The sequence below is a fragment of the Lygodium microphyllum genome, chromosome 30 (assembly GCF_053477565.2).
Source record: "Lygodium microphyllum isolate KBCC chromosome 30, Lygodium_microphyllum_v1.1.10, whole genome shotgun sequence".
NCBI classification, from domain to species: Eukaryota; Viridiplantae; Streptophyta; class Polypodiopsida; order Schizaeales; family Lygodiaceae; genus Lygodium; species Lygodium microphyllum.
This window is the reverse complement of record NC_141164.1, coordinates 40365126-40392785: the sequence shown is the minus strand read 5'-3', so window position 1 is coordinate 40392785 and position 27660 is coordinate 40365126. Positions and strand designations below refer to the sequence as shown.

Below are 27660 nucleotides of genomic sequence, written 5' to 3'. Positions count from 1 at the left end.
CATTGGGGATGGGCGGCCTCCTTCGACTGGGTAGCAGTGCCCCCCCTGTCGCTGCAAAGCGAATCCCCCCCCCCCCCCACGTGCTGGTGTGCAGTCTCACCCCCCCTTCCCCATTTATGGCAGACTATCAGATCCCTCCTCCTCCGTCGGTAGAAAGAAGCTCCCCCTCGTCATCAAAATTTCTCCCCCTCCCCCCCAATCGGGTTATTAGAGTGCACCACCCCCTGCCTCCCATGATGTCAGCACCCCCCTTCTTCTCGACTTCAACGAACCCCCCCTCGTGATCCATGTGAAGGAAGGAGAATGGAGAGAAATAAGGGGAAGAAGAGGGAGAGAGAAGGGTAGAAAAGAAGGGTGAGAGAGAAGAGGGAGAACAAGAGGAAGAAGAAGAAGGAGAAGAAGAAGGGAGGAAGAGAGAGAAGAGGGAGATAGAGAAGAGGAGGAGAAAGAAAAGGGAGAGAGAGAAGAGGAGGAGAAAAGAAGAAAGAGAAGGAGAATAAGACGAGGAGGAGAGAAGGAAGAGAAGGGAAGAGGAAGGGAGAGAGAGGGAGAGAAAGAAGAAGTGAGAAGAGAGAGGAGAGAAGAAGAGAAGAAGAGAAGAACAAGGGAGGAAGAGAGAGAAGAGGGAGAGAGAGAAGATTTGGTTATCATCCTTGTTGACTATCATCATCACCTTGTTGAAATTCAGTAATCACACTCATTCACAGCCTCTTTGTATGGAGCTTCAAGGCCAAGGACATGTAGGCTTACTTATCCCATATGCACAGTGGTGCCTACTGCAGTTTCCTACTTTCCTATAAAGCATTGTACTTGTTTCCTTTTCTTAATGCAATGATAGTACTATTTTCCTTCCAGTAAAGTGTCAATGTCATTGTCCACACACAAGATTGTGTTTATGAGTTCAAGTCTCAATCTTGAAACCTAATTCACTTGTATGACAGTCAGTGTCTGAGTCTATGTCTACATGAGTCTTCTTCCCGTCTTTGAACCACCATAGCCATGCTCTAGATCCATGTTTCTCAACATGGTCCCAGTCGGGCATGGCTCAGCTCGGCTTAGCTCTCCTTTGCTCTCTCTCAGCTCATATTAACCTCTGGTCAGCTCAGTTTCATCCCATGACTTCATCTCCCAACTCTACCTTCACTTGAGCTTCCATGGCAGCCATAGCAAGCAGCACCCTGTCAGATTGAGTCACTTATATCTCACTCATAGGTCAAATCTCTTGGAGCTTCCTTCTGGAAAAATGTTCCTCAGCTCACAAATCTTCCTTGTATCACATCAATCCATGACATTTGGCTATCTGAAGCTCAGCATTGTGAAAATTCTCAGTCACTGCCATAGTCTTCAACCGTGACCTGCAGGACATACCCTCCATGGAGCCTTCATATCTCTCTCTGTAGAGCATATCTTCATGAACTCTCTTCTAGAAATATCTTTCTCTACTTAGGGTGCTCCCTCCTAGCACAAAAATCATCCACATTGTTGATCAACCAGCACGGCATTGTCGAAATTCGTGTTTGCTAACAAAATCAAGGCGCCTAGTCTGTTCGTCCACTCTGTGCGCGCTGTAGATGCTGTGATCTTGACAAGGAGGATAGGGCTTTGAAAGAGCTTTAAGTAAGCTTCATTTCTATAAAAAAAGTTTTCAAAATGATCAACTACAGCTCTTGCAATCTACAAAAAACTAGGCCCCTGTCTGAAACCCTAAACTGTCAACCATAGCGAGTTTCATCAAAGCTCAAAAATCTCATCATTTTCTCTCTCCTGCCACCTGGAGCAACCCACTGCCACTTTGATGTACTGTCCCAGCACCAAATCAAGGAGGGGAAGGACCTAAGAAGATTGAAGAAGGATCGACGACCCCGAGCAAGGAAGATTCAAGCTCAACTTGTGTCTCTTGACATATTGTAATTTGCTTTTTCACTTGTAAAATCTGAGAATCTTGGAGCTGATTTGCTACTGCTCCAACCATCCAACATGGGAAAAGACTCTCCAAATGCTCGGTTCAAGGGAGTCGGGTTTCACACCTGGCAAACATGCATCAAGCTCATCCTGATGAAGAAGGTCTTTGGGCCATCACAAATGGCAAAGAAAAGAAACATCGAGATGTGGACCTTGCAGTTACTTGGCAGAAGAATGATGACAAGGCACAAGCCATCATTAAGCTGGAATTGGATGAAAGCTACATCCATCATGTGGATGCCTGTGACACGTCCCATGACACTTGGGACAAATTGGATACCTTATTTGGTGCACAGTCAAAGTCATCTAAGTATGGTCTATTGATTGAATTTTTCCGACTTGATATGAAGCCTCATACATCCCTGGCATCCCATCTAAATTACATGGAAAGTCTCCTAACCTAGCTTGCAGGGATAAAGCTAAAAATGGATGAAGATGTTTGTATTGGTGTCTTGTTAAAAAGTCTGCCTCCTGCCTATGATAATGTATCAACCACTCTAACCAATATGCCTGATCCTCAACTTGTTGATATTAAAACCTCTCTGCTAGAGGAAGAAAAGAAACTTAAAAGCAAAGAAGAGCCTAGCACTTCAAAGGATGAACAAATGTTATACGTAAACAACAGATACAAAGGTAAAAAGGAATTGATCTTTTGTGATTTCTGCAAAAGGACCGCACACACTGAGAAGTTCTGTCATGCTAGGAAGAGGTCCCAAAAGGCCTATCTTGTAGCTATGAAAGAAGAAGAAGACCATGGACCAAAAGATGAAGATGAAGATGAAGATGAAGACCACCAGGATCGGAAGGACAAGCCTCATTAGTCCTTCTACTCTCATTACTCTGATAGACTGTTTTAAAAGCCTTGTATTTCCTAGCCCTAATGCTTCTTGCCATAAGCTTTGTAAACTCCTCATGTAACTTGGCACTACAGTCCCTATACACTTTGTGAGGCCCCTGTTATAGCCTCTGGATGTCCATCATGTTTTGGTGCCCACACTCAGCCTTTTTTGCGACAGCCTTTGGTGTCTACCATGCTTGTGGTGTGCCCACACTTTGCAGGTGGTTCTCATTACAGGCTCTACACACTTTGTGCCTTTCTAGTTGTGATTGAGGAGGGGTATTGAGATTCAGCAATCACACTCACTGACAGCCTCTTTGTATGGAGCTGCAGGGCCAAGGACATACAGGCTTACCTATCCCATATGCACAGTGGTGCCTACTGCAGTTTCCTACTTTCCTATAAAGCATTGTACTTGCTTCCTTTTCTTAATGCAATGATAGTACTCTTTTCCTTCCAGTAAAGTGTTAGTGTCATTGTCCACACACAAGATTGTGTTTATGAGTTCAAGTCTCAATCTTGAAACCTAATTCACTTGAAACCAAGATTGTTGCTTTGGTAAGAGGAGACCCCTACTAAGGACAAGTGGTTTATAAGAAAAATGATTGCTTGATGAAGAAAATGATATTTTCTTGATTGAAAATTAAAGGAATGTTTTCCTTAGTTATTGTTGTAAGATGGGTGCTTCAGCTGCGATTGATTCCCTAAAGGAATAATTAAGGAAGGATGGCTCTAGCTACCCCCTGTGAGCTTCCGAACCCTAACCAAGGGGGTTATGAATCCGCGCCGGGAATGTGGACCGAACCCGCCATGAGAGGTCTCTCCATGGAAATTACTTGGAGTAGGAGGACACTTGGGTGCCAGTGGGGGCTCTGACCGTAAATCCCAATGCCTCCGGGCCCTACACAAGTGTTCTACGTGACTCAAGATGGGATCTGGAGGCCTTGATACTAGTTACAAGGTGAAATCTTGGGAGGATAAACCTTTGGATTTTATTGTTGGGAAACGAAAGGATTTTTCTGTAGAGGCAGAAAGGAACACTTAATTCTCCTGTATGGGCAGGAGACAAACATTAATCTTAAGATAAGTTAAGGAAGTGTTTTATCTTGTCTTCATGTTAGTGTCCTAAATCACGTAAAGGAACCTGTGACTAATGCGTTAATTAAGAAAGCTGCTTTTATGTGTCAAATATAATGTGGTAGGTAATTAGATAACTAAAACAACCCCCGAGAGGGAAGCGTGGTGGATGTGACCAATGGGTCTATCCTACAGAAGGGTGGTCTTGATTAGCCGAGAGCTTTCCTCAAAAGGAAATGTTAGCGAGGAATGTTAGGGAAGGTTGGACGACGACCTTAGACAATGTTGGTTAGAACCCTGATTCATACCATTTTAGGGGACCGGAATGGGACTATGCCCTATGGGTAGAGAGGTCGAACGATGCATCCCTCTCGTTTCCCATTCTCTTTGAACCAAGTGCAGTATGTATTTGCTTAGGTCCAGTTGTATCTACACAAAGTGGAGCGCTTGAAGACCGATGCTACAAGGCTATTAGGAAGACTCGACTGCTAGGAACTCAGACTTTAGGTCGATCCTAGTGGGAACGGCCGGATAAGTTCCGTTGCGGGGCAGACTTGAGAGACCCTAGTTGGCAAACCCCGTATCATTCCTTGGGAGTGTTGGGCGGCATCTTCTAGATTGATCTCTTGATGGGCTGCTAAGACGTGTCCCGCGATTTTAGGGGCGGGCACATTACAGTTGGTATCAGAGCAAAACTTCTTAATAATGTATGATTGATTAATGTTCAAATCATAGGCATAACCTAAATAACCTAAGTGGTATGGCTTGACTGCCAAGCACCTTCTGCACCTACGAATGCTGACATGCAAGAGAAGAAGTTCCTTCTCAAGCAAATTAGGCCACCCGAATTTGATGGCAAGGGAAGGACTGTTCAAGTGGACGCCGAGATCTGGATTGAGTCCATGGAGGACTATTTTGAGGTAGCAGGAAGAACAACACCTGCTAACCAAGCCATGCTCGCCAAACTTTAACTTATAGGCGAAGCAAGACTTTGATGGAAATAGTGATGCAGAGACCAAGCAATCTCGGAGGGGACAGTCACTTGGAACAAGCTTAAGGAAGCCGTGCGAGGGAGGTATCTGCTACCTGCCTATCGCACACAGAAGATGAACGAATTCTATGAATTAAAGTAGCTTGGGCTATCCCTTGATGCATACTATTAAAAATTTATCTGTCTCTTAAAGTACGCACCACAAATGGATATGACACAACAAGTATCAAAGTTCTGCACTGGGTTGAATCCACCCATAAACACTCAATTGGAATTGATGCCCCCAACGGACTTGCAAGATGCATTACTTCGAGCAAGTCCAATCATCCAAGAGCTTAAATCAGGCAACTATGATGAAGATGACTCACCGGATCAAGACAAAAGGTGCCATAACTGTGGAGAGATAGGTCACATCCATAAAAGATGTCCCAACCGCCAATGTTTCCACTGCAATGTACTAGGACACATCCAAGCAGATTGTCCTGAGTTGGACCCTGAGAATCAGAAACGTGCAGTCAAACGAAGCCGTCTAAATTCTTCTTTTGGCGCACATTATGAACCACATGATGATGAAGACTTGGAGCCTGTTGTAACCCTTGAGGATGACTACATATCCTAAGAAGATCCTCTTGAGATAATAAGTCTTGTACTTGAAATAAATCCAATTGAATCCTATGAGTTGTGACAAGTTGTTATTTTGATAATTTGAGAAATTAGAATAGCGCAGCGGAAGCATGATGGGCCCTAACCCACAGGCTCTAAGGCCCAGTAATGCTTGTCTCCCCCAGGTCTTTTCGAGATGAGGACATCTCGATTCCTCTAAGGGGGAGAGGATGTAATGTCCCGCACTCCCCATAGGACTCCCCCCCTAGGTCAAAAATTTTCAATTTTTTTTTTATAAAATTACCCCCTCTCTCCCCCTGCTGACTGCATGGCGGGGAGAGGGAGAGAGAGTGGAAGTAGCAAGCAGTGGGGGGCATGCAGCCCCCTAGCTGGCAGGTGGCACTGTCGTGCCACCTCCTCCCATCCACCTATAAACCTTCCCCTCCGTTGGGGATGGGCGGCCTCCTTCGACTGGGTAGCAGTGCCCCCCTTGTCACACTGCAAAGCGAATCCCCCCCCCCCCCCCCGGGTGCTGGTGTGCAGTTACACCCCCCTTCCCCGTTTACGACAGACTATCAGATCCCTCCTCCTCTGTTGGTAGAAAGAAGCTCCCCCCCGTCGTTAGAATTTCTCCCCCTCCCCCCCAATCGGGTTATCAGAGCGTGCCACCCTCTACCTCGCGTGATGTCAGCACCCCCCTTCTTCGTCGACTTCAATGAAACCCCCCCCCCCCCCTTGTGATCCGTGTGAAGGAAAGAGAAGGGAGAGAAATAAGGGGAAGAAGAGGGAGAGAGAAGGTTAGAAAAGAAGGGTGAGAGAGAAGAGGGAGAATAAGAGGAAGAAGAAGAAGGAGAAGAAGAAGGGAGGAAGAGAGAGAAGCGGGAGAGAGAGAAGAGGAGGAGAAAAGAAGAAAGAGAAGGAGAATAAGAGGAGGAGAAGAGAAGGAAGAGAAGGGAAGAGGAAGGGAGAGAGAGGGAGGGAGAGAAAGAAGAAGTGAGAAGAGAGAAGAAGAGAAGAAGAGAAGAAGAGAAGAAGAAGGGAGGAAGAGAGAGAAGAGGGAGAGAGAGAAGATTTGGTTATCATCCCTCTTGACTATCATCATCACCTTACCCTCTTGATCTCATATCCGCAATTTTTGGCTAGCTACTCACAATGGCCCCCAAGCATCGCGAAGGAGTGAAGACCGCGGGAACTACCATAGTTGCTGAAGGGACAAGTACAGATGGAATTCATGGTGCAAATGGAACCGTTGGAATTGCGGCCATTCATGGATCACTGGGTATAGCCAACGCAGGAATTAGCACAACTCTAGACCCCATCTCGCGGAACCAGGTTCTCCTTGGCCTAGGGAAGAGCTATTGATTTCATTTCGTCACATGAAATGATAAGGCTTTCATAATATGTCACATAAAATGATAGACTTTCACTTAGTTTAGTGCATGATTTGCTAACTATAATTTATGGTTTACTTCCATTATTAAAATAAATACATGAAATGTTAGTTTCCATTCATAGGATGCAACTGCACAGAAGCATAGAGGACTTGTCATCTATCTTGCATTCCATGTGGAAGATAGGTCTTGATCTTGCATACCACAAATAGGTTGTCTTATCCTATGATAACAAATGCTTATGTTCAAAGACCGCATGAAATATTAGGGTAAAATTGCATTTAGAATACTAACAGGTTCCTAGACTTTCGTGGACCACTTACAAGGAAAGATTTATATACATTATATGATTATGTTTTACCTATGTCAGAGCATAGAAGTGATAAGTGAATTAAGTTTAAACTTTTATATACTCAAGTCACATGAGACCCTGCACTTTAGGAACAAGTACTCATTGCCACATATGAAGAGTGTTTAGGCTGTACAAATATATTAAATGCACCATGTGCATGCAAGATAATTTTGATTAGGAAATTCTGCATAGCATCGCACTAAGAGAGGATAGAAAGAATGTATGACAAGTGATGCAATATATTTAATGTGCTTTAAACATTACTAAGTATATTAAATGATGTGCAAGAAAATCGAGGATTCACAACTTGAACCCAAGAGAAAAACCAAGGGAAAGAGGGATTCAAAAGAAGTTGCGTAATTAAACACACGTGCTTGTGAGTTGTTTTTAAGGATCTTGTCTTAGATGGGGATTTTATTTTTGCGGGCTTTCATTTTCGTTCTTTTCTAATCAATCTCTTTTTTTCGAGCTTTTTCGTGCAACATATCCATTCTGCATATAAATAGTCTTACTTAAGGAGTACGACACATTGCATTTACATGAACACACACACATCAAGAAAACAAAACCAACGGAAAACTAGTAAAATATATTCGTGTCAAATAGTTGCAAGGTACACTCTTCCTAAAAACAAATCAAAGATCCCAATGCATGTAATCTCTTAGACAAAATCGGGCATAGTCACATGACGAAGTGTAATATAAGCATATATATAAAAGTAGTAACAAAATGAAATGTCTAGAGTCTCTCGAAAAAAAAAACACACTCTCTCTCAGCATGGTACCGGTCCACACACTATGGTGGACAAACACTCCCCATAGAGCACATCATCTATTTCTAGACACATGCAATGTCTCATCTCCTCTGCACTGGCCCGCGCCAAACCACCACACCCCGCAAACACATCCAAAACATAGTCGTAGCGTTTCGTAAATGTAGCTAGTAACCACCTAACCATATCACCAATCACATATCACCAATCAAGATACAGAATCTTTGCGGCCATGCAAGTAGAAACAATGAAAATACCATACAAGGTAACCTGAGAGCAAAAACATGCAAGACTACTTACCGAAAGAAAAGATGAGACCTCTCTGCTCCGCCTCTGACAATGACACCATCAACGTCCATGGGAAAGACACAATCATCCATCATGTAGCTACGATACGCTGGAAACAATCTCTCTGAAATCTTCTCCCCAGCCTCTCTGTCATAGCAGGGCACAACGTGACCAGCACGATGCCAAAGACACACAGTAAGATCAAGTACCTATTCACGAGTGGAAATAGAATAAGTGATCCATGTTTTTATTTAAAGCATGTAACATAAACTTTATTTAGAACATACAACCGTACGTTCAACGTATCCAACTTTGTTATCTTACCGCCTCTCTAGTAACGGGATGTCGATAAGCCTTGGAGTCACACATGAGTGTCCAAGTGCGGTGAAGCACAAACCCCACCCTTGCCGCATCCGTAATAAACTCACCTATATGCTCTGCTAAGCACATAGTGACTAAGAATCCCTGGTCGGCCAAATACTCGCGAGCAAGGTCCATACAACCCATAACTAGACCCTTTGAGAACGTGTTCCACTTGGGAATAGTCATGCCCTCTACAAACAACATTGGTATTATGATATATGAGAAGTGAGTTTGATGTAAACCTTGTGTGATAGAAAGCATAACTTACCCAATGGGATGGGACCTAGAGCATCCACAAGCAAGCTCGTAGGAAAATCCGCAAATATCAATCGAGCCACCTCTTGACATGGAACTCCATCTTTGCTATAAAGATGCATCTTTTGTGTTGCAAAAAACTTGTTGATGCTATACACAAAACAACATAGTCATTAATGCAAAGTAACCGATGATGCAATGCTATATGCAACATGTAAATTGATGTTCTTGCAATATGTAGTTGTCATGTCTACCTATCAAGGGCAAATCTATCAATTTGGGTCACATCCACTAATAGAGCATCGACATATGTTTGATACTGGAACCCTGCAACAATTATCTCAAAGTAATTTATTTTTAATAATCATACACGAATTTCAAGTTAATATAAGACTTCTCACCTACTAAACGGGTCATAGGTCGCCTCTCCCAATTCTCTCGACCAAGAGATGAATCTGCAACAAAGGAGGTGGTGGGCGCCATAGAGGACTCTGGCACATTTTTTCTCCCTGGATTACCTTGAGTACCCTGGGTGGCACCTTTGGTAGCCTTGGTTGCTTGCTTCTCTACAGTGGTGGGTGAGGTAAGCGGTTCATGAGTATCAACTCCCTCCTTGAATCCTACATAGTATCATTCACCCTTAGACTCCCATGCATGAGCACAAAAACTATTGCTACAAAAGCGACAATATGTTTACATAGATTGAAGTACTTACTGTCATGCAGATCTTTCTCTTGCTTAGGGATAACCCCCATAGGGTAATCCAGCCACCAAGGGCAAACACTTGCCTCCCATGCCGTCAATTTTCTATCACGTAATGATGGAGAATACATAGTGTTCTCGTCACGAACATCAATCCACTCTCTTGTGAATTGCGGAGCTGCATCCAGCCTCTTCTCTTCTACACATTGTAGTATCCACCTGCAACATTCTTGCCAATTACGCAAGCAAATGCATGCAATCTAATATGAAAATCAGACACACAATCTAATATGAAAATGCATGCTAACCTATAAATCACACGTTTGGCTGAAAACGTAAGCTCTGGCATCTTCTCTGCAACATCTGAAGATTTCACTCCATCCAAGAGGTGTACAAAAGCCTACACAAGTTTCACAAGCGCTTAACATTAGCACATATACATTTTAAGAAAGAACTTAAGAAAGCAATATGAATGCACTGCATTGAGTCAACCTGCATGACATGATTCTTCATGTTAAGCTTAAAGAACTCCTCAAATGAATCTGGTAGCTGTGGACCTTCTACTTGTATCCTATCAATCTGAAGTAGTGCCTCCGAATGCAAGTGAGCCCAATATGTCTCTTTCTTCATGTAAACCCGAAAGAGCTTATAATCACCAAAATGCGGGTATTGGGGGTCTTTGGCCTTTGTGAGACTCATAAGATGCAACAATATTTTTTTCCTGTGATGCACAACAATATACACAAATAGAAAGCATTGAAGAAAAAAGCATCACATACACACACCTTGCGTTATATATACAAATTACCTTTCCGCAGGGATTTTTGAGCTTGTGAGACAATACAGCTTGTCTCTTGTGATCTTGAGCATGCTTGCATCATCCCACTTTAGCCCAAATAACAACTTAAAGAACTCATCACCATTTTGGGGATTAGCAATGGATAGGTATTTGTAACCCCTATCCTTAAGGCGCTCCTCTTCCACCCTTGTAGCCTTCTCCAAACGTTTCTTCCTCTCTACCTCATCTAGACCAAGAGCCTCAAGCTTAGCAGTTTCTTTTGAGATGAAGACATGAAATTCATCCTATCATTCCAAAAAAAAACTGAATTAGAGATAGAAAAGCACATCTCATACAAGTGAGCCATAGAAAGAAAATCACCTTCCATACAAGCTGAGATATCAAACCGCAAGGAGAGTTATACCATGGAGCAACACCATGATAATACCTTGCCTCTATACTCATCTCAACCTCAGCCCACTTCCTCATGGCCGGACTCAATCTATCTAGAATGGAGTCTTTGTTTGCAATACCAAACTTTTGAAACATATACACCTCATGCGCAATATTTGGAATAACATGAGCTCTGGCAATACTATTGAAAACAAACAAAAGCATAATATGAGAATGTAAGTGTAACATATTACAAAGAGGAGCATAGTTAAAGGAAGAAGACTTATGCGTTGGTGGTGTCTAGTGCAAGTAGTAGCTCTGCTTCCTTTGCCTTGGGCACCTCAATGAATTGGCACCGTACACTAACATGGTAGTGAGCACAGTCGGAGTACTCTGTAATTGAAAACCAACAAACATAAGAATGGGATACGAACATTCAATACTTGCATGTATAGTGGACAACTTACTTTCCTTGATGCGTTTCCACCACGTTTTAAGCCTGTGGTTTCCATCCCAAACCAAGAACTTTTTACCCTTAAGGTCTTGCCACTCTCTTCCAAGAGCCCTCTCAAAATCCTCATTTCTTTGACGCCATATTGGACCCCATTCATCTAGATTGTTGGCTGTCACAGACATGGTCTCCCCTCTCGGACCTTCAACTGACACAAGGAAGTGTCCCATAGTCTCAAGATAACCAGTGGAATCAAAGGAAGGAATCAACCACTGGGCATCATCCGTAGCAAATCTGACTGCCTCATGAGCCACTAATCTGCAAAGAGGCACAAGAGGAGGTAGCGTCCTCTTTTTTATATAAAATTGACTCAGCACATCCTTCATCAGTCCTAGAGAGACTTGCTTGCCTAAGTTCCTTGAGTGCTTCTTTTCTTTTTCATCATCATTCTCCCTTTGATCACTATCACCACTCACCTCTTCTTTGTCATCTAGACTATCATGCTGCACATTAGTCTCTGTAGGAGCAGATATTAATAAGTAAAATTTAAAAAAAGTAGCATTAAACCAATCATATTTAATACATAACACTGAACAAAGAGTCATATGTAAATGAAATGGACACATAAGTGACTACCTGTGTGCTCCGCAACCCCGTCAATTGTATTGGAGTCCCCATCCACTTGTGCTTCGTCATCAGTGTAGACACATCTTTTTGGACCACGTCCTTTCTTTGTTGAAGGAGTGTCCACTGATCTCAAACGTGATGATGCTTCTTGCTCTAAGATCCGCCCAGGAACACATCCTGAACGTAGCTTCATACAGACTTCACGGCTACTATGAGGTGACACACATTTCTTTCTCTTTCTAAGCACTCTTTTAGGTGCCATAACTTTCTCTACACACTTACAAATAGATACACAATCAACCTCTTTAAGATTAACAACACAATCAATCTCTTTAAGATTAGCAACACATTCAATCTCTTTAAGGTCACGGGACAAAGCCACGGACAAAGCCACACGCTTGTGCATAAGCCCACGGATCGTCCGCGCGGACGCGGACGATTGGGGGGTTCAATCTCTTACCTTATTCTCATGAAGCATATGGGACGAAGCCACACGCTTGTATCCATGGGGGGTTCAATCTCTTACCTTGGAGGCCCATCGGACGGCATACGGGACGGCACACGGGACAGTTGCCATGGGGCATAAGCCCACCCATTGTTTGCATGGACGCGGACGATTGGGGGGCTTCAAGGTGTTACCTTGGAGGCCCACACGATGGCGCATACCAAATGATTGGGGGGCTTCAAGGTGTTACCTTGGAGGCCCACACGACGGGACGGCATAATCAAATGATGGGACGACATACGGGACAGTTGCCATGGGGCATGAGCCCACCCATCGTCCGCGTGGACGCGGACGATTGGGGGGCTTCAAGGTGTTACCTTGGAGGCCCACACGACGGCTTAGCCCACACGAAGCATGACCAAATTAACACGACGGCTTAGCCCACACGAAGCATGACAAAGCGTGACAAAGGTAAACCAAAAGACGAAGCTTAAGCCCACCCATCGTCTGCGTGGACGCGGACGATTGGGGGGCTCAAGATGTTACCTGGGACGGACGAGGCCACGGAAGAAGCCGTTGATTGGGAGGCCACGGACGAGGATACGAACAGTCGCGCAGTGCTGCAGGAGTTACGAACAGTCGCGCAGGATACGAACAGTCGCGGATGCAGGAGTTACGAACAGTCGCGGATTGGGAGTCCACCGTCGTGAGGCACCGTCGTTAGTCGCTAGTGCTGCAGGAGTTACGAACAGTCGTTAGTCGCTAGTGCTGCAGGACGAATCCGTTGATCGTCGCTAGTGCTGCAGGAGTTACGAATAGTCGTTAGTCGCTAGTGCTGCAGGACGAAGCCGTTGATCGTCGCTAGTGCTGCAGGAGTTACGAACAATCGTGCACCGTCGTGAGGCACCGTCGTTGTGGGGCACCGTGGTGAGCTACAGGAGCGAGACCGTTGTGGGGCACCGTCGTTGTGGGGCACCATCGTGAGTTGTGGGGCACCGTCGTGAGAGAGAGACGGAGAGAGGGAGAGAAGGGAGAAGGGAGAAAGAGAAGAGAAAGAGAAGGGAGAAGGGAGAACGAGAGAAGGGGGAGAGAGAGAAAGAGAAGGGAGAAGGGAGAACGAGAGAAGGGAGAGAGAGAGAAAGAGAAGGGAGAAGGGAGAAGGGAGAAAGAGAAGGGAGAAGGGAGAAGGGAGAAAGAACGGAGAAAGAGAAAGAGAAGGGAGAAGGGAGAAAGAGAAGGGAGAAGGGAGAGAGAGAGAGAGAGAGGGAGAAGGGAGAAGGGAGAGAGAGAGAAAGAGAAGGGAGAAAGAGAAGGGAGAAGGGAGAAAGAACGGAGAAAGAGAAAGAGAAGGGAGAAGGGAGAAAGAGAGAAGGGAGAGAGAGAGAAAGAGAAGGGAGAAAGAGAAGGGAGAAGGGAGAGAGGGAGAAAGAGAAGGGAGAAGGGAGAGAGAGAGAAAGAGAAGGGAGAGAGAGAAGGGAGAAAGAGAGAAGGGAGAGAGAGAGAAAGAGAAGGGAGAAAGAGAGAAGGGAGAGAAGGGAGAGGAGAGAGAGTGAGAGCCAAGAGAGGAGAGAGTTGAGAAAGAGAGGAGAGAGTTGAGGAGAGACTTAATAACTCTAATAAAGAAGTTAGCCGTTGATTGCGTAATTAGGTAACTAGTTGGCCGTTAAATAATTAAATAATTAATACAACATAAATAAATTATGAGTGCATAAAGGTGAAGGATGGTGGGTGGTTGAGTCGTAAATTTTTCTATTGATTTCTCTCCGCTTGTAGTGACGGTGAACTGTTGCCTTCTCTTCATCAAATACACACTATGAGCTATATTCAGAGTTTTCTTCTCTTCATCAAATACTAACCCACCAGAGGGCACGACATGTCGAGTTTTGCTATTTTGACATGGAGACTAGCCAGTGATTGCTTAGAGCACAGGGTTTCATTAAGAAATGGGGAGATTCTTTTGAGTGAGTACTACCTACAGAATCTATTGCCTCCAACACAAAAATTCCAGGGGTTGCAAGCCGTCATAGAGAATGATGGTGGAGCAAACAATGTCACTGTGTCTCCAAGATGGGATCATCAAGGGCATGCGCACTATCTGATTGATAGTACATTATCATCCACCTACTCTATCAGGCACTCAAGTAACTATGTGTGCATCTCTAACAGTATTGAGTCAATAGAAGATGAGATTGACAACTACATTGATTGTACTCCAGGTTGTAGCAAATCAACTCCAGTGTGTCTTGACGTACACTCAGATAACAAGAAGGATGTTGATGACACAAATGTCGGGGAGGACCTATGTGTGGGCAGCCAAAGCGAGGACTTATCTTCCTATGATAACTCGATTGCAGCCTTCATTGAGGAGAAAGCTAGAACGGGTAGATTGAAAAAATTACTAGCGCTCTGTGGACCTCCACGAAGGGTGGATGAGCTCCCAATCGAGTATAATGGCACAATTGCTTTTGAGCTTCCAGCCACAGATAGCAAGAAACGAATGATGGGTATGGAACAAAAATATGATGGTCACCTGTGGTCGCGGCCCTCACAGACAAATATGGCAATTGAGTGCACTGTGCGCTTGAGCTATTGTCTTGGAAGTCTTCAATGTCTTAGGATCACTTGTCCTTACTACATAACAGAGGGAAAGTACAATGATGTTTTTTTCCATGGTCACTTGGATAGAACCGTGAGCATGGGTTATCCTGCAAGTGAGGGAAACTCCAAGATAACATGTCACTATTGTCTTAATGTTGCTACTTGTGTAGCCATTTGCAAATGCATGATCTATTATGTGTTGCCGCTGGATCCTACAATGACACGTTTGGTGATCCATGTTGGGGAGCATCAACATGGCACTAAGAGGGCAACCCTTGACAAGGTGCGGAGGCTTGTGAGCACGGTCCTAAAGATCGAAAAGGGAGGCCCACGAAAAATACAGATGCTAGTCGCTCGGCAGATGTTGTTTGAATCTTTAACAAAAGAAGACGAGTCGGAGGCGACAGAGGTGGATCTTAATCATTTTCTAGAAGAAATGATGCCGCTTGTGCAGAATAAAGGGTAGGCTTGTGCATTATTATTTTCTGCTTACAATGTATGTCCTGCATTTGAAATAACCCTCTAATAAACACATAGGTTCAAAGGCATTGTTTCACAAGAAAGAGCCAAACAAGGTCAGGTGGTTGGTGATGGGTATGACAACATACTTCTTTTGCAAAAATGTTGTGTCTTCCCATTTTTCCATGGAAGTAGATTTCCAGGACAAGGTGATGCCAAGGAGAAGTGCTACTTGTTTAAAATGTCCACCAAGGGACCAGCATCAGGGGTGGACTTAGTGAATCGTATGAGGCGAATTGGGACTGGAGATTTACGACGTGCATGGGTGCACTTTGATCACACCCATAGGATTGATGGGTGGGCAACTATGTCTTGTTCAGTTTATGATCACGGGTATGTGGCAACATAATGAAAGCTTTTATTGAAATTAAATTGTTGTTGATGAACACTATACTAATGTATCAATCATGAACTAGCATGAGAGCATTGCAGGTAATTGCAATATGTGAATTTAAAGAGGAGGATGAAGAGTCTCAAATCCTGTTTTGGAGAAATTTGAATTCTGTCATGGTTCAATGTGGCCATGATCCACCTGACTTTGCTGGATTTATGTCCGATGAGGCAAGTGCGAATTGGATGGCAATAAGGGCTGTGTACAATGGAGGGCCTCATAACATAATGGAAGGGAGGGAGCGTTCTTGTCTTTTTCATTGGAAGCAAAGTTTGCAAAAGCATACCAAGAAATTAGTCCCTGTGGATAAACAAATGCACCACATTGAATTGTGTGAAGCATGGAGGCTAGCAACGACAACTCAACTAGCCTCACTTCAGGCCTCTGCTATCCGAGATTGGTGGGCACGAAATGTCAACAAGGAACACATCAAGGCTTTGGATAGGTGGTTGAAATGGTGGGAGCAAAGAATTGCCCACTGGGGAGGAATTGAATCTCATGTAAGTGTGACATTTTTTCCAGCTCCTTAAGATTTGTTGCACAATGTAGCAATGGGGAGAGCTACTGATTCTATTTTTGGATTTGACTCCGCAGGCTAACAAAAGTCCTTGGGAACATGCTCAAATTCCAAGCATAAACTTATCAGAAAGTGTCCATGCTAGTTGGTTAGCAGGTGAGGGTGGAAAACGAAAGATATCACTTTATGATGCATGTGTTAGTGATGTTTTGAATGCATATATTCAATGTGCAAAGAGGTTGGGCTATACCACGGGGAGGTTTATTGGATCTGGGCCTTCTATGGAGTCTTTGTTGGCTAGTGCCAGCAAAAGGGAATCCCCAAATCCCTCCTCTGTTGCACGGGCGTTGCAAGGTGTTGTAGCTGGAAGTCCTTTGTACGAGGAGCCTATAATGCAAGGTGATAGGGAGACTGTGCAAAGAAAAAAGAAGGGAGGTGGAGCAACTGTAAGTTCTCATAGACCGGGATACGTGATGGAGTCAAGACAAAGGAAAATCAGGGGCAGGCCACGGAGTATACAGTTTGACGATGGAAAGATGGAAGAGATATGTATCCAAGAGGATGAGGAGATACCAATCAAGCCCTTTGCAGGTGGAGTAAGTGCACCAAATGCGGAAACGTCAACTCACATAGAAGAGGTAGAAGTGGCACAGGAGGAGTGGGCTTTACGAAGGACACCACCTAACTGTGTGAGAAAGTGTTTTGGTATGGAGGGTAGAAAGAATTGCACCAGCAAATTACAGAGTCGGCAAGTGGGGTTAGTCGCACCATGCTTTTGGTCTGAGAGAGCCTATAAGAACAAGGCCATTGCACAATGGATATGGTTCTGTAATCATGATGTCAAGCATACAAACGCTGTGCAGAAACAAGTGATAGCATCACCAATTGTTCCATCTTTGTGGCCAGTTGATATAGGAACAAATATATCGAAGGAAGAGTGTAGCAGCCTAAGACAGGCTGGTTTCAAGTTTGCCTGCTTTAGCTTTACAGCACCACCAAGGAACGAGAAGAGCAAACCTCCTATTTCTACAGAATGTGGTTCAAGCGGGAGAAGGCGCAAGTGGACACATGGAATTTCCAAAGATGCACAAAAGAGAATAGAGGCAGCTGGTTGCATGGTTGTGACATTCTTGGAGGAGGTAGTGCAACTTGAGAGACAACATTCAGTATTTCGAGTCTTGACAGAGAGTTGTTATGATGTGCACATCAAAGAAGAGCCTAGGTGCACTTGTCCTGATTTTCAAAAAAGAGAATCTAACCAAAAGGCATTTCTTGCTTGCAAACATATGTATTATGTGTACATGCACATACTTGGCCTTCAACCCAAGGAGCACATGGTCATACATCAGCCTGCACTAACCCCCACAGACCTTGCCTTTGTGTTAGGGCAAACACGTAAGATATGCCCTGTTATGTAGGAAGCCCAACGTAAGCATGGCTCATTCCGCATTTTGGAGGACTCATCATCATGCACTTCATTAGGGTGTGACATGTCCTTTTTGTTACATGAAGATCTTGGAACCTTTCTAGATATTGTACTCCTTTTGGGTAATGCAAAACTTTGGAATGTTATTATTTGTTGTGATTATTCAACACCATTGCTCCCTTTATTGTGAATGGGTTAGTAATGCATGATGCGCAATATATTTTTGACATGTCATTTGTAGAAAGCATCCAAGGTTTTTTCAAAAAGCTCTAAAAATCAATTTCAATTGCAAAAGCACGAAATCAAAAGCTTGCAAAAATAACACACCCGTCTTAGATTATTGGAAGTGGATATCCTCCAGGCTTAAACTAGGCTAGTAAGCTGACTCTAAATGGAATGTTGATCAAGGCTTATGCTTGGTTGTTTCGAAAAGGATATTTCTAAGTGAATTGACTGGTTGCCTTGGTAAGAGGAGACCCCTACTAAGGACAAGCGGTTTATAAGCAAAATGATTGCTTGATGAAGAAAATGATATTTTCTTGATTGGAAATGAAAGGAATGTTTTCCTTAGTTATTGTTGTAAGCTGGGTGCTTCAGCTGTGATTGATTCCCTAAAGGAATAATTAAGGAAGGATGGTGCTAGCTACCCCCCGCGAGCTACCAAACCCTAACCAAGGGGGTTATGAATCCACGCCTGGAATGTGGACCGAACCCGCCGCGAGAGGTCTCTCCGTGGAAATTACTTGGAGTAGGAGGATGCTTGGGTGCCAGTGGGGGACTCTGGCCGTAAATCCCAATGCCTCCAGGCCTTACACAAGTGTTCTACGTGACTCGAGATGGGATCTCGAGGCCTTAATACTAGTTACAAGGCGGAATCTTGGGAGGATAAACCTTCGGGTTTTATTGCGGAGAGACGGAAGGATTTTTCTGCGGAGGTAGAAAGGAATACTTAATTCTCCTATATGGGCAAGAGACAAACATTAACCTTAAGATAAGTTAAGGAAGTGTTTGATCTTGTTTTATCTTGTCTTCGTGTCAATGTCCTGAATTACGTAAAGGAACCTGTGACTAACGAGTTAATTAAGAAAGCTGCATTTATGTGTCAAACATAACGTGGTAGGTAATTAGATAACTAAAACAACCCCCGAGGGAAACGTGGTAGATGTGACCAATGGGTCTATCCTACGAAAGGGTGGTCTTGGTTAGCCGAGAGTTTTCCTCAAAAGGAAATGTTAGCGAGGAATGTTAGGGAAGGTCGGACAATGACCTTAGACAATGTTGGTTAGAACCCTGATTCATACCGTTTTAGGGGACCGGAATGGGACTATGCCCTACAGGCAAAGAGGTCAAGTGATGCATCCCTCTTGTTTCCCATTCTCTTTGAACTAAGTGCGGTATGAGTTTGCTTGGGTCCAGTTGTATCTACACAAAGTGAAGCGGCTGAAGACCGATGCTAGAAGGCTATTAGGAAGACTCGACTACTAGGAACCCGAACTTCAGGTCGATCCTAGTGGGAACGACCGGATAAGTTCCGTTGCGGGCGGACTCAAGAGACCCTAGTTGGCAAACCTTGTGTCATTCCTTGGGAGTGTCGGGCGACGTCTTCTAGATTGATCTCTTGATGGGCTGTTAAGACGTGTCCTGCGATTTGAAGGGCGGACACGTTACAAGTTACTAACCTTGGAATATGTTTAGTGCCTTCCAAAGGTTTATGAAACCTTAGTGCTATGTTTTAATTGTGTCTTCTTTTTTCGAAACTTCAATGGTGACCAAAAGTTGTCCTACTTCTTGTGGATACTTGAGGAGCTTGCAACATCTTCTTCTTCTTAGGTGTTCCAATTTGAGGCTTGTTTCCCTTATTTTTCTTCTACTTTTCTAATTACTTGCCCTTAGCATATCAACTTCTTTGTTTTTTTTCTTTTTTCAAGATTCTTTTTTTATAGTTAAGTTTTACTTTGCAACTAAGTACTTTGGCTTTGGTAGAAAAACACATGCTAGAAATATGTATGCTCCTATATAAAGTGATATTGAGTTTCTCTTGTAAGGTGCTCATAGATTGTGCTCTCGAGTTTAGTCCATGAGACTCCTCGCCAGTCTCATTCCACTCGTAGCCTACAAGGCGGCAATCCTATTGGAACCCCACACATTGTACACTACACTCTTTGTTGAATGGCACTTGGTTGGTGCTGCTCTTTGGACTGAAATTTGTTGTGGGGAACCCTTGTCGTCCTTGCGCTTTTTTATGCGTTACATCGACTTATCACTTACTACGGAGTGCATGAAATTGTGATTGTTGCAAAACATGCTCTCGCTCTCTCTCTCTCTCTCTCAGCCTCTCTTGAGCCGGCCCGTCACACTTCCAACATGGTGTGAGAGGTTGAGGTTCTTGATTCTTGGTGCCGTGTTTTGCTTTGTCATCGTTCCACGTATTCTTATGGCTTCGTCTATGTGGCGGTCGTCGGATGCAGGGTCACGTGTCCAAAAGCGATTGCATGTGTTGATCGTGCTTGCATTTGCGACGGGGGAGCTCCGCTTTTAGGCTGGGATCGAACGTGCTGCCGCTTGCTGCCTCCTATCGTGGCATCGTCAGGGGTCATGGTTGCTTGTCGTCGACGACTCGGCCACGTCTTATCTTCGGGCCACACGTTCACACTTGGCCATGCCGGGTCGCATGAGGTGAGGTAGTAGCTACATGAAATTAAAAAGCCAGATGAAGGAGAAGCCATGGAGATGACTAATGATGGGATTGAAACGGTCTCTAAGATCTGTGCTAAAATTTAGAGGAAGAGGAAGAGGAAAGGCACTATGCACTGCACCAATTTGAAGAAAAAGATGAAGATTGCAATAGAGTCTATAGCATCCAAACGAAGAGATAAAGGGACTAGAGACCTTCACCTCAGAGAAGCACTAACTTCAAAGATCCTTACATAAAATCTCCCAAATCGAAGTCTTGAAAGAAACTCGTATAGACTTTAGTCCCCTGTAAAGCTCGTAAAGCTCCACATCCTTTTTATAGTCTATGGCTCTGTTGTTGTAACCTCTTTTTTGATTTACACCTTGAATTAAAATGGAACAACGATACCTTATTTTTTCCAGTGTTCATTTTGATTTGCATCTAGTAGTTATTGTGTTGGTGCTATTTTTTGGTCAAGGTGTACATTTGGACTTTAGATACCCCCCCCCCTTTCTTCTAGATTCTAAAAACAAATGGAGGGGAGTCTCCTAGGTTACAATAGATTAAAATTATATCAAATGTATAAGTCTGTCTTTTACTATATATTTGTGTCTTGAACGTAATTCAATTTGAGGATTCACTTGTTAAGTTTACACTAAGTTTATATAAGTGTTATCAAGCCTTCGTACAAATGTAGCTTCTATGTGGCAAAACTAAACTGAATGGCAGAGATTGAAGAACTAGAGGATGATGAGGTAGGCAAAGCAATGGTTGACAATTAAACAAATGCATACATGCAAGCAGATGAAGTGAAGGAGGATTGCTGATTGTCCCAAGATCCAGGAGATCTCATTGGCCTAGTTGGGATGGATGTATGTAGTCCCAAATTTTTGCAAGGTCAAGAAACTTGTCATCTTGGATCTAAGTGGGCTGCTTGTCAAAATAGAATTTCCAAAAAAGAAGAAGAAATAGGAGCACTTACAAACCTAGAATCCTAGTGTTAGAGCGCATTCTATTTACTAGACTTATGAAGTGGCTTTGGGTTTAATAGAGGTAGGATGTGTAATAGTTTTTGTAGGATACAAGAAAAAGTATAGATGTTACTATATGGAGCTCTTGCTCTTTGAATAACATTGAATTTATCATGAAATCTTGCTAACAAAAGGTTTTTTATGACATAGATTATTAACTTTTGGATACATTCTTGCTGTTATAGTGTGAGACATGGAAGTTCTTTTAGGTGATTCCTAATTATCCAAAGGAGATTGGAGACAAGACAAAATTTTAAATACCTTGTTCTCACATCTAGAACAAGCTCCCTTAGTACAATGCTAATCACATAGTGCTCATTGATGGTTGAAAGCACAAAAACCTCCACAATGACTAGGATAACTACATCAACCCTCCCCCATTTGATCCTATGGACGAGTAGTAGGACCCATGTTACCTTATCCACATGATCCAACCATGGTTGTGCTGATGGGCAACCACCCCAAACTCCCTTCAATTTACAAGGAGCAACCCCCTCAACAACCCTAAGGATGAATGAACTCTGTTGGTCTATATTCACTTTGTATTGACAAAAGACAATGCATGCACTTCTAACTAGCTGAAATGTACCATGATATCTAGACAACCTATAATATTTTTGAATATATAAATCTTTGAGATATTTATGTGTCTTTGTAGTGTTTTGCATTTGAGTGGTGTGATGGGACTTTACAAGCAGTTAGTTTTTAAAACCACTTTTAAGTGATACAATACCACTTTTCAGTGGCGCAACATTAATTCTTTCTTAATGGTACTGCACCACTGGAATGCTATAAGATTGCTGGTTTTTGGCTTTAAACTTTTTTAGTGTTCCATGTTTAGGGTACTCTAAATGTTCAAAATCACTTTTGGATTTTTTAAGCACCACTTTTGAGTGGTGTGATGGCACTTTACACACATGTGGTATTTTTGGCTACTTTAAAGTGATAAAAAACCATTTTTCAATAGTGCAATATTAATTCTTTCTAAATGCTCGAATGTTGCAGCACTATACCACTTTTGACCACTTTTCAATAGTACAAAACCACTTTCAAGTAGGTTTGCACCACTGGAATGTTGCAATACTATACCACTTTTGACCACTTTTCAATGGTTCCAAGTGATAGACAACCACTTTTCTGTGGTGTAATATTATTCTTTCCAAATGGTACTACAATTCTGGTATGATGCAATACTATATCACTTTTGACCACTTTTTGGCAGAATTGCACCATTGGAATGCTACAACAATATACCACTTTTGACCTCTTTTCAATGGTGCAATACTAATTCTTTCCAAGTGGTGCAACATGAATTCTTTGTAAATGGTGTTGTACCATTAGAATGCTGCAACACTGCTAGTTTTAGGCTTTATAGTTTTTGGGTTGTTCCATGTTTAGGGTACTCTAAATGTTCAAAATCATTTTTGGGTTGTTAGACACCACTTTTGAGTGGTGCGATGGCACTTTACATGATATTAGTATTTTTTACCACTTTAAAGTGATACAATACCACTTTTTAGTAGTGCAACATTAATTCTTTCTAAATGGTATTACATCACTAGAATGCTACAACACTATACCACTTTTGACTACTTTTCAGTAGTACACAACCACTTTTAATTGGTGTTGCATCATTGGAATGCTAGGACACTATACTACTTTTCAATGGTGTACAACCATTTTTAAGTGGTGTTGTATCGCTGGAATGTTTCGACACTATACCACTTTTGACCACTTTTTATGGTGCACAACCATCTTTCAATGGTTTACACTAACTTTTTCCAAGTATTGCACAACTACTTTTTAGAAGTGCAACATTAATTTTTTCCAAATGTATTTCAAATGGAATGCTGCGACACTACACCACTTTTCACCACTTTTCAATGGAGTTGCACCACTAGAATGTTGCAACATTATACCACTTTTTGACCACCTTTTTGTGGTGCAACAAGAATTCTTTCCATGTGGTGAACAACCACTTTTTAGTAGTACAACATTAATTCTTTGCAAATGGTGCTCCACTAGTGGAATGCAACAATACTACACCACTTTTTAGTGGTGCATAACCACTTCTTATTGGTTTAGAAGCACCTTTCAATGGTGTTGCACCAATGGAATGTTGCAACACTATAGCACTTTTTAGTGGTTTTGCACCACTTTTTATTGGTGTAGAATCACTTTCCAGTGGTTCAACACAAGACCTAGCTGGTGTAGCACCATTCGTTTTTAAAGTGAATGTAGCAATGTTAAGAGTAAGTTTAAGGATTTAAAGTTGAGAGTAAGTTATGTAAAGACATGGTTTATTGAATGATGTGCACCATCTTAATGTGGCAATGCACCACTCATTGAATGGTGTGCACCATTTTAACATGGCGATGCATTACTTTAAAGTGGTGTACAACTTTGAAGTAATCAAATAGGACAACAAAATTGAATTACATGAAACATACCAAATGATGTTTTTAATCTTGAAAAATTGGGTAACCAACTCTATTGTAAATTGCCTCATGATTTTCAAACACAAACTTGACTTACCATTCAAAGGGCATGTTATTATATGTAGCCTCATGATCTTTATTGGATAATTCAAACTCCATCAACCATTACAGGTTCCCAGGAAGCTTTATTGCCCTTATCAACTTAGTGGGAATATATGAAAGACATTGTTTTGTTATCCCACATCTCATACAAGTTTTCTTGTAGTAGAGATTTATACCAATGACCTATCACCATAAAGTTATCTTATTGCCTCATGCATCAATTTGCTCCTTACTTGTAAGGTCCTTGGTTGCAATATAGTTCAATATGTAGAACTCAACAACCTTCTCATTAATATTCTCTTTGGAAGACAATTAAATTTTCCCTTTAGGTGAGAGAGCATTACTCAAGGAATGATAATGACTTGCATAGGTGGCAACTTGGGCATCAATCATTTGAGTCTCCACCTTCTTGGGAATCCTTAACAACTTGCTCCAAAGTGTGATGTAGCCATATCTCTACATGTGATTTGCTCTTGCACCTTCTCCATTGGCTACCCCTACAAGGAAAACAGAAGCATGACAACCATTTTGTTTGCAATGCACAATTGTTGGTCTCAAAATACCCATTCACAGAGTACATTGCTCTTGAGCCCTTCAATAGTTTGGAGTCCCATTACTAGGATCATTGAACATTGCCAAGCTTGACCTCCTAGAAGACTCATCTAACTTTCCTCTTTTTCTTGTCATACATAGTAGTTTCCCTTGTACTAAGGTGCATTCTCAAGAAACCAACAACTTCACTAGCATAAGTCAAGCAGAAACTATTCTATTTTAACTACTCATGAGTTAGATCCCTTTTGATGAGACTGCCCCAACTGCATCATGCTCTCCTTATCGTGTGCTTAGCAAAAAAAATCCGTCATTTCCATGTTAGTAAGATCCCAATATCTAATAACAAAGTAAAACTGTTGCTTTACTTTGAATTATGAAGCTACAGCATCTGACCAAACCTAGTGTTTTTTAAAGTTGAGCCCTTGATCTCTTAGCCATTGAGCATGTAAGAGAAAAGCCTATTGCACAAACAAGGTGTCATGTTGTTTATCATCTAAGACAAAAAAGTGCATGGTCTTCTTTATTACATCCAATGCAATGCGAAAATAAGTAATCATGACTAAAATAGTGACCTACCTAGTGTACCAATGCATTGATTAGATCTTGTTTTTACTCCTTTATAAGGAGTAGCTCTCTATGAAGTCCATGACAAAGACAACGCTGAAGAGGTTTAGATGTTACTATATTTGGATGTATATCTTGATAAGTCGGTGTTCATGTAGAGTGATGCTACCATGATGAAGAATGTTTTGGTAAAGAGAATAAATGATTAGTGGATTGCCATTGCAAGGAGAATGCATCAAGCGATCTCTAGCCATATGCAACTTAGAAATATTTTGTTTTATAAAATTTGGAGGTCTTGATACATGGGAAGGATGCATTTAAAGAGAAGTTTAATGGATTGCAAGCTGAATATGATAGACTTTTCATTATGTTTTCTAAGTTGAAAAGTGTCAAAAAGTAGCATGATAAAGCTGGAAATCAGTCCTTGCACCTCTTTTAGAAACAAAGAAATGTAGTCCTTGAACTATTGTGCTTGCCACTTGAATTGTGAATGATATACTTCTTTAAGTGGCATTGATACACTTTGCTAACGTTCTAAAGGCAACATTTTCTTTTGGAGAATGTCTTTCATTGTGCTCTTCCTACGTTTGTTTTTTGATCCACTAGTACTCACTATATTTTGAAATACCTTGATAGGTGCTTGCTTACTTTGATCAAGATCTTCTCCTGGACAAAATTGAATGTTACTTACTCCACATACATTGCATGTTCCCATTAAGCATTTATGACGATGGAAACTATGGTCAGAAAAGGAACAGGACAGAGGATTGACTGCCAAAGTAAAGCGATACTATTACTTGTGTTCTTGGTCATACACATCCATTGCTAACAATTCCATGACAATCACATAAAAAATAGTTGCATGTGCAATAAGAACTATGAAGACCAAAACTTTGAGCTTGCATATGACTTACAGATTCGTTCATGAAAATCATATGTATATGCACAATACATTAACAAGTGTAGTGATCCTTCGATATCCGAACAAAGAATGAATCCAAAGACTCAAAAGAACATTGAGTAATCTGGATATTCATATACTTTTCCTTGAATCTAATATAGAGTTCAACCTGCAATATACAAGTATAGTACTATTAGCAATAAAATTAGCAATAGTAAATTCTAGATCACCAACTAAAAGGACGCATCTCTAAGAACTACATTCAACAGAAATGTTTAACTTGTAAACTACACAAAACACAAAGGGTATCGAGGCACCACTAAAAAGTGTTGCAATACCACTACATTGAGTGGTTTGGCACACCACAAGAGTGATGTGGTAATACTAAAAGCACTATCATAGCACTATAAAGTGATATAGACAACACAAAAGTAGACAATGATTTCAATAGGTTGGAAAGTGGTAGGGGTTGATTTTAAAAAATAGTGGTCTATGAGCACTTGAGACTAGTGGGGTGCTTTTCAAGCTAGCACATTTCAGTGCCAAAATTCAAAACTTTTAATTTACCGACAAGTTAAACTACATAATGACCACTTCACAATGGTGTTCAAATGCCGAGTGCCAATAAAGAGAACATATTTTTGTTCTAAAGTAGTGATTTGACCATATGAAAGTGCTCACCGATGAATGGGAGGATGTGACAAATTAGCAGAATAGTATGATTGAGCATATATAATTGGTAGCAACCCACTCCTTAGTTAAAAAGTAAGGACTTTCGAGTGGTTGCTACCACTTTGAAGTGGTGACTTGGGGAACTTACTATATGTATATCGTCTTCAAGGCCTACTTATAAATATCCTTATATGTGCATTCTTCTTGAATAAAACATAACCCTTTTCTATTTAATTTGTAAATAATATATAAAAATGGTATTTTAAAAATACCTTATTTTGAACCCATGTGATACATTCATATATTCGTGAGTAACTTACCCAAGAGTGGTGAGTGGCTAATATCTAGAAAGAGGTGAATGATCACTAAATTTTGGGACATACCCCTTACGAGAGATGACAACCACTTGTAAGTGAAAAGAAACCACTAGAGATTGGTTTGCCACTAGTTGGGACATGGTGACCGTTGCTTGAAAGTGTTGATTCATCACTTTTAAGTTGTAAGTTACCCATTGTGCTTGCTTTTCCATGACTTTGTGGTAGCATAAAAAGTGAAAGTGGTGACCATAAAAAAATGGTAGCATGCCTCTTGTCTTATTGTTGCTTGATGGTGACAAAAATTTTGTCAATGGAAGCAGACCTCTTGGAAGTGATATACACCACCTTGAAGTGGTAGAGAACCACTTGGAATGTGCGAACCCACTTAGGAATAGTGGTGCATTGCCTGCCACTAGAAGGCTTCCAATTGCAAGTGGTAAGGACCACTTTCAAATGGTGATGGACCGTGTGTAAGTGGTAAAGACAGTTGCATAGTAGACACAAAGCTCTTGTAAGTGGTAGCAAGGAACTTGAAATGATGGCCTTTCTTTGCAAAGTGGTAGCATACCACTTGAAAGTTCTATGCACCACTTTGAATGGTAGGGGACCGCATGTAAGAGAAAGCTAACCACTTGAAAATCATAGCTTACCACCTAGAAGTGGTTATGCT

At 42.0% G+C, this 27660-nt stretch overlaps 2 protein-coding genes across 2 annotated transcripts; both read right to left on the bottom strand.

Annotated features, from left to right (window-relative positions):
* Nucleotides 1–7986: 7986 nt before the first annotated feature.
* On the bottom strand, nt 7987–8687 carry LOC148009769 (uncharacterized). Its single transcript, XM_087672827.1, has 3 exons — nt 8599–8687; nt 8287–8421; nt 7987–8164 (listed from the first exon to the last, which is right to left on the bottom strand). Exons 1-3 carry the CDS (start codon nt 8685–8687, stop codon nt 7987–7989), a joined length of 402 nt encoding a protein of 133 aa, XP_087528953.1.
* Nucleotides 8688–11048: 2361 nt separating this feature from the next.
* Nucleotides 11049–11902, bottom strand: LOC148009768 (uncharacterized). The gene is made up of 3 exons (XM_087672826.1): nt 11853–11902; nt 11233–11733; nt 11049–11158 (listed from the first exon to the last, which is right to left on the bottom strand). Exons 2-3 carry the CDS (start codon nt 11600–11602, stop codon nt 11049–11051), a joined length of 480 nt encoding a protein of 159 aa, XP_087528952.1. The 5' UTR covers nt 11603–11733; nt 11853–11902.
* Nucleotides 11903–27660: the final 15758 nt, after the last annotated feature.